Source organism: Sapajus apella, unplaced genomic scaffold (assembly GCF_009761245.1).
Source record: "Sapajus apella isolate SASKATOON/1434 unplaced genomic scaffold, GSC_monkey_1.0 scaffold78, whole genome shotgun sequence".
NCBI classification, from domain to species: Eukaryota; Metazoa; Chordata; class Mammalia; order Primates; family Cebidae; genus Sapajus; species Sapajus apella.
The window spans coordinates 9,372,194-9,385,751 of record NW_022437018.1 but is presented as its reverse complement, the minus strand read 5'-3'; the positions used below and the strand labels follow the sequence as shown (position 1 = coordinate 9,385,751).

At 36.4% G+C, this 13,558-nt stretch overlaps 1 protein-coding gene across 4 annotated transcripts in view; it reads left to right on the top strand.

Moving 5' to 3' along the window:
• Positions 1–13,558, top strand: part of CTNNA3 (catenin alpha 3) — a 1,791,515-nt gene that overhangs the window by 177,458 nt on the left and 1,600,499 nt on the right. For all 4 annotated transcript variants that reach the window (XM_032252666.1, XM_032252665.1, XM_032252664.1 and 1 more), the window contains one exon: positions 3,550–3,669. In XM_032252666.1, coding sequence (XP_032108557.1) covers positions 3,550–3,669 — 120 coding nt within the window. The remainder of the gene's footprint in view (positions 1–3,549; positions 3,670–13,558) is intronic.

The following is a 13,558-nucleotide window of genomic DNA, read 5'->3' as shown; positions in this document are numbered from 1 at the left end:
ATTGTTGCATAGGTACATACATGGCAATGTGGTTTGCTACCTCCATCACCCCGTCACCTATGTCTGGCATTTCTCCCCATGTTATCCCTCCCCAACCTCCCTAACCCCCGAAGTCCCTTCCCTATTCCCCCTCAACAGATGCTAGTGTGTGCTGCTCCTCTCCCTGTATCCTCTCCCTGTGTTCTCATTGTTCAACATCCGCCTATGAGTGAGAACATGAGGTGTTTGTTTTTCTGTTCTTGTGTCAGTTTGCTGAGAATGATGGTTTCCAGATTTGTCCATGTCCTTACAAAGGACACAAACTCATAGTTTTTTATGGCTGCATAGTATTCCATGGTGTATATGTGCCACATTTTCCTTGTGGAGTCTGTCATCGATGGGCATTTGGGTTGGTTCCAGGTCTTTGCTATTGTAAACAGTGCCACAACGAACATATGTGTGCACGTGTCTTTATAATAGAACAATTTATAATCCTTTGGATATATACCCAGTATCGGAATTGTTGGGTCAAATGAAATTTCTATTTCTAGGTGCTTGAGGAATTGCCACACTGTCTTCCACAATGGTTGAACTAATTTACACTCCCACCAATTGTGTAAAAGTGTTCCTATTTCTCCACATCCTCTCCAGCATCTGTTATTTCCAGATTTTTTAATAATCGACATTCTAACTGGTGTGAGATTGTATCTCAATGTGGTTTTGATTTACATTTCTCTAATGACCAGTGATGATGAGCATTTTTTATATGTTGTTGGCCTCATAAATGTCTTCTTTTGAAAAGTGTCTGTTCATATTCTTCACCCACTTTTGAATGGTTTTTTTTTTTTGTTTTGTTAATCTGTTTTAGTTCTTTGTAGATTCTGGATATTAGCCCTTTGTCAGATGGGTAGATTGCAAAATTTTTTTCCCATTCTGTTGGTTGCTGGTTCACTCTAATGATGGTTTGTAATTAAACTCCAGAGATTCTGTACAGCAAGTGAATGCTCTTTAAAGTCTAGACCTCAACCTAACTTTTATCTTCCATACCTCAGCATCATTTGCAAAGTAAGATTATTGCTTTTACTCTTTAGCATCTTTAAGTGTACATGTATGCAGATGGGTATGGGGTGTGTTTAATAGGGATCTAAGCCAAAGCTACATCACGGGTTTCGTATGACCTCTCCTTGACAATTGTTGTTGTAAGCAAAAACTGCTTAACTAAATGAAATTATCATGGTTTTAGAGTGTTTTGAACTCTTTATTACTAATAAATTGAGGATATCATTCCTGATAACAAAAATTCAAGCCAAAATCTCCATATTACGCAAACTCTGACCCTTAGAACATTTTTGTGATGATGTATTGTTATTGGATTTTCTCCATTTCTTCTTTGGCCGTGGACATATTACTTGGAAGTGTTGGTTTTCTGTGTTTATTGTTTTGAACACTTTTTACAAGTGTGTTTGCTCTTAAGATTCCATTTGGAGTTCTATAAAGTTCACAGAGATAAATATGAAGAAGAAATATTTAAGAAGTAGAGCTAATTTTCCTAGGAAGACAAAGTGCAGGGGTTAAAACATGCTTTAGAGTTAAATGGATTTGTCAGTAAAATAGCTTGTATTAATGAAATCATAGATAAAATTACTTAAATTTTTTAGAATCTTAGATATGGTTTTAGTTTGATTTGAACATAGAATAAACCAAGAAATGGGCAAGTCACAGAAATGATCATACAATATGATAAATATTTCACATAAAGGTCAATAAAGTTATGTTGAAAGGAACTTGTTTATTTTGTTACAAGTGGGGGAAAATGAACTGATTTTGGCTGTGTTTAAAGTGATGGGTGGAATTGGTGTCTATGTCAGACTCTGAAAAGACTTCCTGTCCTTTGGGGCCCAATTCAGATTCTCTTGGGTCTTCTATGTGGTCTGAGTCCCTCAGTCGGTATCAGTTTCTGAGTTTTCACCAATGTTAGCTTTATCTTTTTTTTGCACTCTCTTTACTATTTTGCCTTGTGTTAGAGTTAAGGATGGAGTAGAAAGAACATGAATGTTGTAGTAAAACCCTGTTTAGTCAAACATTCTGAATCCCACTTTACTCAATTGTAGAATGAAAAGAAAAATAAGAACTCCTGTGGTTCTTGTGAAGATTAAATTTGAAAGCATAAAGTACCTGGGGCTGAGCAGGCACTCAGTAAATGTCATTGTCCATCTCATTTCTGAATTTCATGTCTAGTTTCTCAATGGTCTAAGTTCCTTCAGGGAAGGAAATGTCTTTTATAGTCATAGGGCCTTGTGCATAGTAGGTACTAAATGAGTACGTGTTGAGTTTAATTTACTGTCCTGCCATGGAAGCTTAGCACTGTTATTTCCCATTTATTTCCCCTCTGTCATCTTGGATTGAGATAAACATGTTGCTTTCATGAAATTAAGGATTTAATTCAGTAGAATGCCATTTTAATATGACTTATTTCATAGAGTTTGATATAGTCAGGGTCAAATCATTTCCCTGGAAATTTAATTATTCTATAAAATCTTATTAGCTTGTCTCATGGCATCATAGTCACGGTGGAGTTCTGGTTTGTTTAAGATAGTGAAGTCTCTATCTGTAGAAAACTGTCTAATGATACAGAGTGAGAATATGGAAAATAAATGACATAAAGAGAGAGCAAATGCAAATGTCTTGCTAATTACATTACTTGACATTTTCAATCACTAACCCTCCAAAGTATGTTCTAATTTACTAAAATAAACCAAGAATCCAATTTCTTGTGAGCTTCCTTTGCTTAATTAATTAATAGTAGCAGACTGTGATTCATTGCAATTTTTCACCTTTGTATTTATCTAGGATCTGATTTAAAGAGAATGGGAGCATTCTGATTCAGCAGAACTGATCAGAACTCTCTTTCTGATCATAACTCATCTGTTCGTAGCTCATCTGTGTTATAGAGCAGAAATGAATAAATGTTTGCTGAACATACCACTTACGCTTTGATCATCAAAATGTTAAGTTTTTCTTCCTTCTCAAAATACAAGCTCTGAAAGATCTTCCTTGCTGAAGTCTGTTGGGTGACCTATTCTGCATAGATGTTTTTCTAGAGGCAAGCCAGATCATATATCATTATAGCAAAATATCATGTAAGCAACTACTTTTTCAAAAATTTGTTTGTTTCCATGATTGAAATGTAACACTTTTTAATGCTTCCTCATTATGATTTGAAATTATACATGCACTGTACTCTTTTATTAAAATTTAAAAGCAGAAGTGTATCCTAAAAGATGAAGTTTTTCTTTTTTTTTTTTTTTTAATGAAGTATGCTCTTTTGTTAGAATGAGGACTAAACCAGGCTTCTCATTTCTGCAATAATCTTGGTTATACTTAGAATATGATTTATAACTCTTTATAAGTATCCCTAATTCTTCATTAAACAATAATTAGCCAGCATTTGTTACCGCTGTATTATGAATGGGAGAAACTGAGGCTCATTATCGACTCTGTGTTACCAAGTTGAGAATTTGAGAAAAATATGCTGCTATCCTAATGACCTGCTTTTGTTTTCAATTTCAGTTTCAAAGGACATTTGAGTCTCTCAAAAATGTTGCCAACAAATCTGACCTCCAGAAAACCTACCAGAAGCTTGGGAAGGAGTTGGAAAATTTGGATTATTTAGCCTTCAAACGTCAGCAGGTAGGATTCAGAGCTCTCCTTGGTGGAGGAGATGAACACTTTAGGCTTCCTGCTATCCTGCCTGTCACAGGTGCAGGTGGGTCTAGGAAACTTATCTTCTAATGGTTAGAGTAGAAATAGGTTGTGCTGTGCTTATCTGCTGTGTTCATACGGCTTCCCACAGTGTTCAATGCGGTCCTTGCTTTTAGATGTGTACTTTAGGGGTTTCCACATGTGTCCTTATGCCTCTCTTAAGGAAAATTCCCGCTGGTTTGTGAAGATCCAGCTATCCTTTGACTAGGGACTCTTCAGCGGCATAAAGGGAATCTCTATAATGACTTGGCCAGATGGCTTTTATATTTGACCCGGGGAGAAAAGTCACCTGAAGACCAAGATAAGGTTGAGGGTGTACATGCAACATTAAGGAAAATAGTCATAAATATGCCAAAATATAAACTGGTTTTTAGTTTTCTTTGATCTTTGAAGATGAGTAAAAAATTTGCTAAGTGTGGAACTTGAAGGAAAATTTACTTTTCAGATGCAAGTTTTTTATTGCCTCCTTTTGTAGGCCCTGAGATAAATAGAGAGCTAAAATAAACTTTTATAGGGTTTATTTTAGAATTGGTATTTTATAACCTAATATTCATCATGATTAAATGCTTCGTGTTTTTGCACTACTCTTCCTAGGCTGGATCCGCTCCAGTTTCTTCACAGCCACTAGGTGTCAGCATTGTCAAGCTTTTACTTCCTCAAAGGTTTATTCCCATCAGAATAGCCAGTTAAACGTTTAAATTAAGTTGCATGAAATTCGGGAATGTGCTCAATGATGGATAGCGTCTAGAAAAATGACTAAATGTCTGACTTGCATGGCCAGGCATCGAGTCGATCACTTGAGAGACTTTCCTCTTAGCATAGCAAAGGGTGTGACATTTTTGCTATTGCCTAATTCACAAGTTTTAGATCCTTTTGGTTACAGGTTTTCAAAGAAGGATTTTCTATATTTAGCTAAATCTCATTAAGTCAACATGATATGGTCAAAAATTATTGGGTGAAAAAGAGAATTGTGTTCTAGGTATTGCTCTATCACAGATGTTACATGGACATTTAACCTTTCTGTGGCCCTATTTTCCTAGGGGTTATATTTGTTTTATAGAATGTTCCAGGGCAAATACATTATTTTCGCACATACTTTAATTTTCATGAAAAAGGATACAGTATCCATTTAAGTTTTGTTTTTTAAAAAAATTAATGATAGTTTAAGTATTAGCACTTGATGGTTACTGTTACTGCAAGAAACTCAGAGGATGCTGCTTAGCATTCACACCAGAGTCACTCCTCTGACCTATGCAATTTTTAGTACGGTTTCGTTTTCAAAACCATATTTTACCATAGAGGGGTATTTGAGCTGGCAGGCAGTAGTCACTGTATCCTTTCTGATTAACACATTTTCAGTGATTGTATTCTTTTATTAGCTAATTGTGAATTTGGAAGAAGGTAAATGCCTCAAGGGCAGAAGGATAGAGCTCTGGGAGAATGTCATGGAGGATAGATGGGTAAATTATATGTGCATGAAGGAAAGAGCACATGGAGTGTGTGTGTGTGCATGTATAAATCATCTATACTGTTTATTCAATGAAAAGCATATGCCACATTGTATGATTTAAACATTTATGAATGAAGTCTTTAAATGCTTATAACAGTGCGGTGGGGTGGCTTTTATTAGCACCATTTTACAGATGAGAGAACTGTTAAGAAAGTTAAGTAATATGCCTAAGGTCATGGAGCTAATAAGGCATGAAACTGGGCTTCAAATCTAAGTTAAGTCTGACTCCAAACCTGGAGTGTTGTGTCTTGTTGATGGGCAGGATCAAAGGGTCAGAACGTTAGCGCTTCTCTAGCTTGGTGGGATTTATCTTTTATCTCTCATTCCATTCCTTTAAAGCTCCAAAACCTGATTAAGTGCACACTAGAAAGTGTTTTTCTTCTAATGGAAAAGATTCAGGTCTCTATAAAACTGCTAATTTAGCAAGAAGGTTTTCTCTTTATAAGGCTGTATTCTTGGTGTTAGAGAATTAGTCATGGTTTGTTCTCTGGTCTAACCATACTTATCATTCTGCATTGGGACAGAACATAAGCTCCATAAGGACAGGGCCTTGTCTGTCACCTTTAATGCTGTGTGCTCTCCAGTGCTCACAACTGTATCTGACTCATGGCAAATGCTCAGTAAATATTATTGGTGGTGGTGTTGCTGTGAACAAAGAACCATGCCAAAAGGTTTGACCTCAGATTATAGGCAATTAAAATCATTGTGTTTTGCTACACATTTAAAATTCAAAAGAGCATAAGCCTTTGGTTTCCTGGATACCAAGGGAGGAGAGATTGTACCTTGCCCTATGTATTATTGAGGTTTTCTCCTAACATATTTTATTATTCTATCTATTTTTTTTAAAACAATCAGAAACTGCTAGTGTTAATTCTGAACTATGGATGCCCAATGAATTGACTATAATTATTTTATTGGAGTCATTCATTAGGTTTTATTTTCTGTTCCCTTCTATGATATTTTTGACATAATTTTTGAGAGATTTCTTTCTCAGCACCAGGTAGACTACTGGAGTACATAACTCCATTCTCTCACCTCTGTTTTTCTGAGGTTTAATGTGCTTTCTTTCCCAAGTTTCTGAACTTAGTATTTATTTAAAAGAGTGAGTGCCAGTGCATCAGCTTTGCTGGGTCAGGGCACAAGCATCTCTACATTTTCCTACTTTCAAAAAGACAAATGTTGAAATAGCTTTGATTGGAAAAGATGAGAGAGGAGGCTGTGATAGGCAAGGTGGTGGGCTTATGGGAATGAGTCAGCTGGAAGTAAATGGATGACAAAGCAGGATTAACTGGAGAACCTGGAGACTCTTTTGGTTCTTACTATCGAAAGGCAGATACAGTCTTGGAGTTTATCTGTTTGGACTGCTTGGTTTTCATCGTCCTAGTTGGTATGACATAGGAATGGTAATAGCAAGTTCCAGCTATTATATCGATCCCAGATTCATGTATTAATTTGAGTGCTTATAAATCGAGAGATTTCCTTAGAGCTTTCATTTTGTGGAGTAAAACTAAATAAGGTTTGATAATAAAATAAGGTAGACTAACGTAATTCATTCCTCTCTTTATCTACCCTTAAAACTTATAATAACATTATGAAACACATCCATTTCTAGAGGCTTCTGAAGTCTTTTGAAATAAATTAAAGTTGACATTATTGAGTTGAACATTATATAGACTAAAGCATATTTGCCCATTGATATGAAAATATGAAAAATTAAAATATTTTAGACCTACATCCATGTTGGAACATATCACATATCTGATTCTTGTCTCTCTGATCATGACATGCTTTTCTTGCCTTCTGACCTTTGCACAAAGTTTATATAATTTGGCATTTAGAATACACAGCCCCTTTCTTTTTATGTACTTATATGATTCTTTAAAGTCAAACGAAGTCTAGCCTCCCTCCTAACACCTCATCCTGTGACCTCTAGTCAATATGTTCACGTTTCACTCTTTGCCATTCTTAGCTTTTATCTGTGTCTTACAATTTAGCATCTGATTGATAATATACTCATTGAGAATCCATATAGTACAGTGATTAGAGTATGAGCTTTGTAGTTACCCAAACCTGGTTAGACTGTTTGTTCTGGGCACCTGAGTTTCCTTTTAAAAAAAAATCAGGAAAATACCCCTAACTTAAACAGCTTGCTTTGAGTAAACAATACATCAAGTATAAAGTAAGTCCTATAAAATATGTATAAAGGACTTAACATGGCACCTGACATCTCTTTAGTATAACTGGTAGCTATTGTAATGTTTCTTGTTATTCTCATAAGCCATTTTCTTAAATGGGTTGTAAGTTCCATAAGGATATGGATATGTTCTTTATTTTGTATACTTCTGTGCTGCACATAGGGTCCAGCACTGTTCTGAACATATGGCATAGAATGTTTTTGGACATACATAGTCTAGCAGTTGGTGATCTATTTAACAAAAAGAACATGTTGACACCTCTCAGGAAGGGAGCTGCAACATTTGGTTGTAATATGTTTCTAAGGTGGTGTCTCTTGATGGGCATTTAAAGTCCTGAGGACTTGTGCTATGACAAGCACAGATCACAAGTAGGGGCAGGGGAAGTAGAAGGATGTAGGTCCAGTGTTCTAGGTAAAGTCCAACTCAGGTTAATAATTACATTCTATATGCCCAAACTTCCCTTATGCTTCCAGGTAGTGTTGAGCACAACATGGTACTTTGTTAGTGATGATACTTAGAAGTAGACAACTGCTTTTCTTTCTTTTACTAAATTGGGTGTGTGCCCCCTTTTAGAGAATTCCAAAGCCAGAAGGGTACATAATACCTGTAGGATAAAAATTGAATTTAAACAGACTTTTATATAAAAGAAGAAAAATAGAAATAAGTTAGATGAAATTTATTTGATAAAAATGACTTTGGGTTAATACTCTTCAATTGAAAAATAAAATTCTCCTTGTTATCTCTTATCTTTTTCATGATAACCATCCTAACAGGTGTGCACGACAAGAGATAACAGGAGTCAGTGATGATGTGGAGAAAAAGGAAACCTTTGCACATTGTTGGGGATATAAATAGGTATGGTCATTTTGGAAAAAGTATAGAGGTTGCTCAAAAAATGTAAAATAGAGCTATCATAAGACCAGCCAGTCTTACTTCTGGTTATATATCCAAAGAAAATGGGATCAGCACTTTGAAGAGATAGCTACACTCCAATGCTCACTGAAGCATTATTCACAGCAGCCAAGAAATGGAAACAGCCTAAGTGTCTATTAACAGGTGAATAAAGAAAATGTGGTATACATATATGCAATGAAATATTATTTAGCCTTAAAAAGGAAGGAAATCCTGCCTTTGGGATAATGTGGTTGAATGTGGAAGACATTTTGCTAAGTAAAATAATGCAGACAGGGAAAAATACATACTGTATGGTCTTACTTACATGTGGAATCTAAAAAAGTCAAAATCAGAGAAGTAGAGAGTAGAGGGCTGGTTTCCAGGGGCTGGTGGGTGGAGGAAATTAGTAGATATTGATCAAAGGGTACACATTTTCACTTATAAGATGAACAAGTCCTGGGGACCTAATAAACAGCGTGAGTGATGATAGATGTGTTAATTTGATTGTTGTAATCATTATGCAATGTGTATACATATTTCAAATCATCTTGTTGCACACCTTTAATATAGTCAGCCTTTTTTCCCCATTGTTATAATTTTTTAAAATTATATTTTAAGTTCCGGGGGTACAGGTGTAGATTGTGCAGGCTTGTTGCATAGATATATATGTGCCATGGTGGTGGTTTGCTGCATCCATTGCCCAGCCATCTACATTAGGTATTTCTCCTAATGCTATCCCTCCCCTAGCTCCCCACCCCCTGCTATTCTCCCTAGTCCTCCACCCCCCAGGCCCCAGTGTGTGATGTTCCCCTCCCTGTGTCTGTGTGTTCTCATTGTTCAACACCCGCTTATGAGTGATAACATGCAGTGTTTAGTTTTCTGTTCTTCTGTCAGTTTGCTGAGAATGATGGTTTCCAGCTTCATCCATGTCCCTGCAAAGGACATGAACTCCTCCTTTCTTATCACTGCATGGTATTCCACGGTGTATATGTGCTACATTTTCTTTATCTACTCTATCATTGAATGGGCATTTGTGTTGGTTCCAGGTCTTTGCTATATAAACAGTGCTGCAATAAACATATGTGTGCATGTGTCTTTATAATAGAACGGTTTTATAATTCTTTGGGTATATATCCAGTAATGGGATTGCTGGGTCAAATGATATTTCTATTTCTAGATCCTTGAGGAATCACCACACTGCCTTCCACAATGGTTGAATTAATTTACACTCCCACCAACAGTGTAAAAGCGTTCCTGTTTCTCCACATCCTCTCCAGCATTTGTTGTCTTCTGATTTTTCAATGATCGCCATTCTAACTGGTATGAGGTGGTATCTCAATGTGGTTTTGAGTTGCATTTCTCTGATGACCAGTGATGATGAGCTTTGTTTCATGTTTGTTGGCCTCATAAATGTCTTCTTTTGAAAAGTGTCTGTTCCTATCCTTTGCCCACTTTTTGATGGGGTTGTTTCTTTTTTCTCTTGTAAGTTTGTTTAAGTTCCTGAGTTTCCTTTAAAAAAAAATCAGGAAAATACCCCTAACTTAAACAGCTTGCTTTGAGTAAACAATACATCAAATATAAAGTAAGTCCTATAAAATATGTATAAAGGACTTAACATGGCACCTGACATCTCTTTAGTATAACTGGTAGCTATTGTAATGTTTCTTGTTATTCTCATAAGCCATTTTCTTAAATGGGTTGTAAGTTCCATAAGGATATGGATATGTTCTTTATTTTGTATACTTCTGTGCTGCACATAGGGTCCAGCACTGTTCTGAACATATGGCATAGAATGTTTTTGGACATACATAGTCTAGCAGTTGGTGATCTATTTAACAAAAAGAACATGTTGACACCTCTCAGGAAGGGAGCTGCAACATTTGGTTGTAATATGTTTCTAAGGTGGTGTCTCTTGATGGGCATTTAAAGTCCTGAGGACTTGTGCTATGACAAGCACAGATCACAAGTAATGGCAGGGGAGTTCTCCATAGATTCTGGATAGTAGCCCTTTGTCAGATGGGTAGCTTGCAAAAAAATTTTTTCCCATTCTGTAGGCTGACAGTTCACTCTATTGATAGTTTCTTTTGCTGTGAAAGTTTAATTAGATACCATTTGTTAATTTTGGCTTTTGTTGCCATTGCTTTTGGTGTTTTAGTCCTGAAGTCCTTGCCCATGCCTGTGTCCTCAATGGCATTGCCTAGGTTTTCTTCTAGAGTTTTTATGGTGTTAGTCCTCATGTTTAAATCTTTAATCCATCTGGAGTTGATTTTTGTATAAGATATAAGGATGGAGTCCAGTCTAGTTTTCTGCATATGGTTAACCAGTTTTCCCAACAACATTTAATAAATAAGGAATCCTTTCCCCATTGCTTGTTTTTGTCAGGGTTGTCAAAGATCAGATGGTTGTAGTTGTGTGGTGTTCTTTCTGCGGACTCTGTTCTGTTCCTTTGGTCTACATCTCTTTTTTGGTACCAGTACCATGCTGTTTTGATTACTGTAGCCTTGTAGTATGGTTTGAAGTCAGGTGATGTGATGCCTCCAGGTTTTTTTTTTTTTTTTTTTTGCTTAGGATTGTTTTGGCTATGTGAGCTCATTTTTCATTCCATATAAAGTTTAAGGTGTTTTTTTTTCCAATTCTGTGAAGAAAGTCACTGGTAGCTTGATGGGGATAGCATTGAATGTATAAATTACTCTGGGTAGTATGGCCATTTTCACAATACTGATTTTTCCTATCCGTGAGCATGGGATGTTTTTCCATCTGTTTCCTCTCTAATTTTTTTGAGCAGTGGTTTGTAGTTTTTCTTGAAGAGGTCCTTCATATCTCTTGTTAGTTGTATTCTTAGGTATTTTATTCTCTTTGTAGCAGTGTGGATGGGAGTTCACTCATGATTTGGCTCTCTGTTTATTATTGGTGTATAGGAATGTTTTTGCGCATTGATTTTATAGCTGAGACTTTGCTGAAGTTGCTTATCAGCTTAAGGAGATTTTTGGCTGGGACAATGGGGTTTTCTTAATATATAATCATGTCGTCTGCAAACAGGGACAATTTGATGTCCTCTTTTCCTATTTGAATACACTTTATTTCTTTCTCTTGCCTGATGGCCCTATCCAGAACTTCTAACACTATGTTGAATAGGAGTAGTGAGAGAGGGCATCCTTGTCTTGTGCCAGTTTCCAAAGGGAATGCTTCCTGTTTTTGCCCATTCAGTCTGATATTGGCTGTGGGTTTGTCATAACTATCTCTTATTATTTTGAGATATGTCCTATCAGTACCTAGTTTATTGAGAGTTTTTAGCATAAAGGGCTGTTGAATTATGTCGAAGGCCTTTTCTGCATCTGTTGAGATAATCAAAGGCCTTTTGTCTTTGGTTCTGTTTATGTGATGGATTATATTTATAGATTTGCATATGTTGAACTAGCCTTGCATCCCTGGGATGAAGCCGACTTGATCGTGATGGATAAGCTTTTCGATGTGCTGTTCGATTCTGTTTGTCAATATTTTATTGAAGATTTTTGCATCAATATTCATCATGGATATTGGCCGGAAATTTTCTCTTTTAGTTGTATCTCTGCCAGGTTTTGGTATCAGGATGATGTTGGTCTCATAAAATGAGTTAGGGAGGATTTCCTCTTTTTGTATTATTTGGAATAGTTTCAGAAGGAATGGTACCAGCTCCTCTTTGTATGTCTGGTAGAATTCGGCTGTGAATCAATATGGTCCTGGACTTTTTTTGGGTGGTAGGCTATTAATTGCTGCCTCAATGTCAGACCTTGTTATTTGTCTATTCAGGAATTCAACTGCCCTACAAGAGCTCCTGGAAGCACTAAATATGGAAAGGAACAACCACTACCAGCCACCGTAAAAACAATAGTAAACTGTAATTACCATCAACACTATGAAGTCATCAACTAACGAGCAAAACAACCAGCTAGCATCAAAATGACAGGATCAAATTCACACATAACAATATTAACCTTAAATGTTAATGAGCTAAATGCCCCAATCAAAAGACACAGACTGGCAAATTGGATAAAAAGTCAAGACCCCTCAATGTGCTGTATTAAGGAAACCCATCTCACATGCAAAGACACACATAGGCTCAAAATAAGGGGATGGAGGAAGATTTACCAAGCAAAGGGAGAGCAAAAAAAGCAAGGGTAGCAATCCTAGTCTCTGATAAAACAGAGTTTAAACCAACAAAGATCAAAAGAGATAAAGAAGGGCATTACATAATGGTAAAGGGATGAATGCAACGAGAAGACCTAACTATCCTAAATATATATGCACCCAATACAGGAGCATTCAGATACATAAAACAAGTTATTAATGACCTGCAAAGAGACTTAGACTCCCACACAATAATAGTAGGAGACTTTAACACTCCACTGTCAATACTAGACAGATCGATGAGACAGAAAATTAACAAGAATATCTAGGACTTGAACTCAGATCTGGACCAAGCAGACCTAATAGACATCTGCAGAACACTCCACCCCAAAACCACAGAATATACATTCTTCTCAGCACCACATCACACTTGTTCTAAAATTGATCACATAATTGGAAGTAAGTCACTCCTCAGCAAATACAAAAGTACCGAAATCATAACAGACAGTCTCTCAGACCACAGTGCAATCAAATTACAAGCCAGGATTTAGAAACTCACTCAAAACCACATAACTACATGGAAACTGAACAATGTGCTCTTGAATGACTACTGGATAAATAATGAAATGAAGGCCGAAATAAAGATGTTCTTTGAAATGAGAATGAAGGCACAATGTACCAAATCTCTGGGACACATTTAAAACAGTGTCTAGAGAAAAATTTATAGCACTAAATGCCCATATGAGAAGTGAGGAAAGATCTAAAATCGACACCCTATCGTCACAATTAAAGGAACTAGAGGAGCAACATCAAACAAATTCAAACGCTAGCAGAAGATGAGAAATGACTAAGATCAAAGCAGTACTGAAGGAGACAGAGACACAAAAAACCCTTCAAAAATCAATAAATCCAGGAGCTGGTTTTTTGAAAAGATCAACAAAATAGATAGATCGCTCGTCAGACTAATAGAAAAGAGAGAAGAGTAAAAAAGATGCAATAAAAAATGATAAAGGGGATATCCCACCAATCCCACAGAAATACAAACTACCATCAGAGATTACTACAAACACCTCTATGCAGATAAATCTAGAAGAAATGGTTATATTCCTGG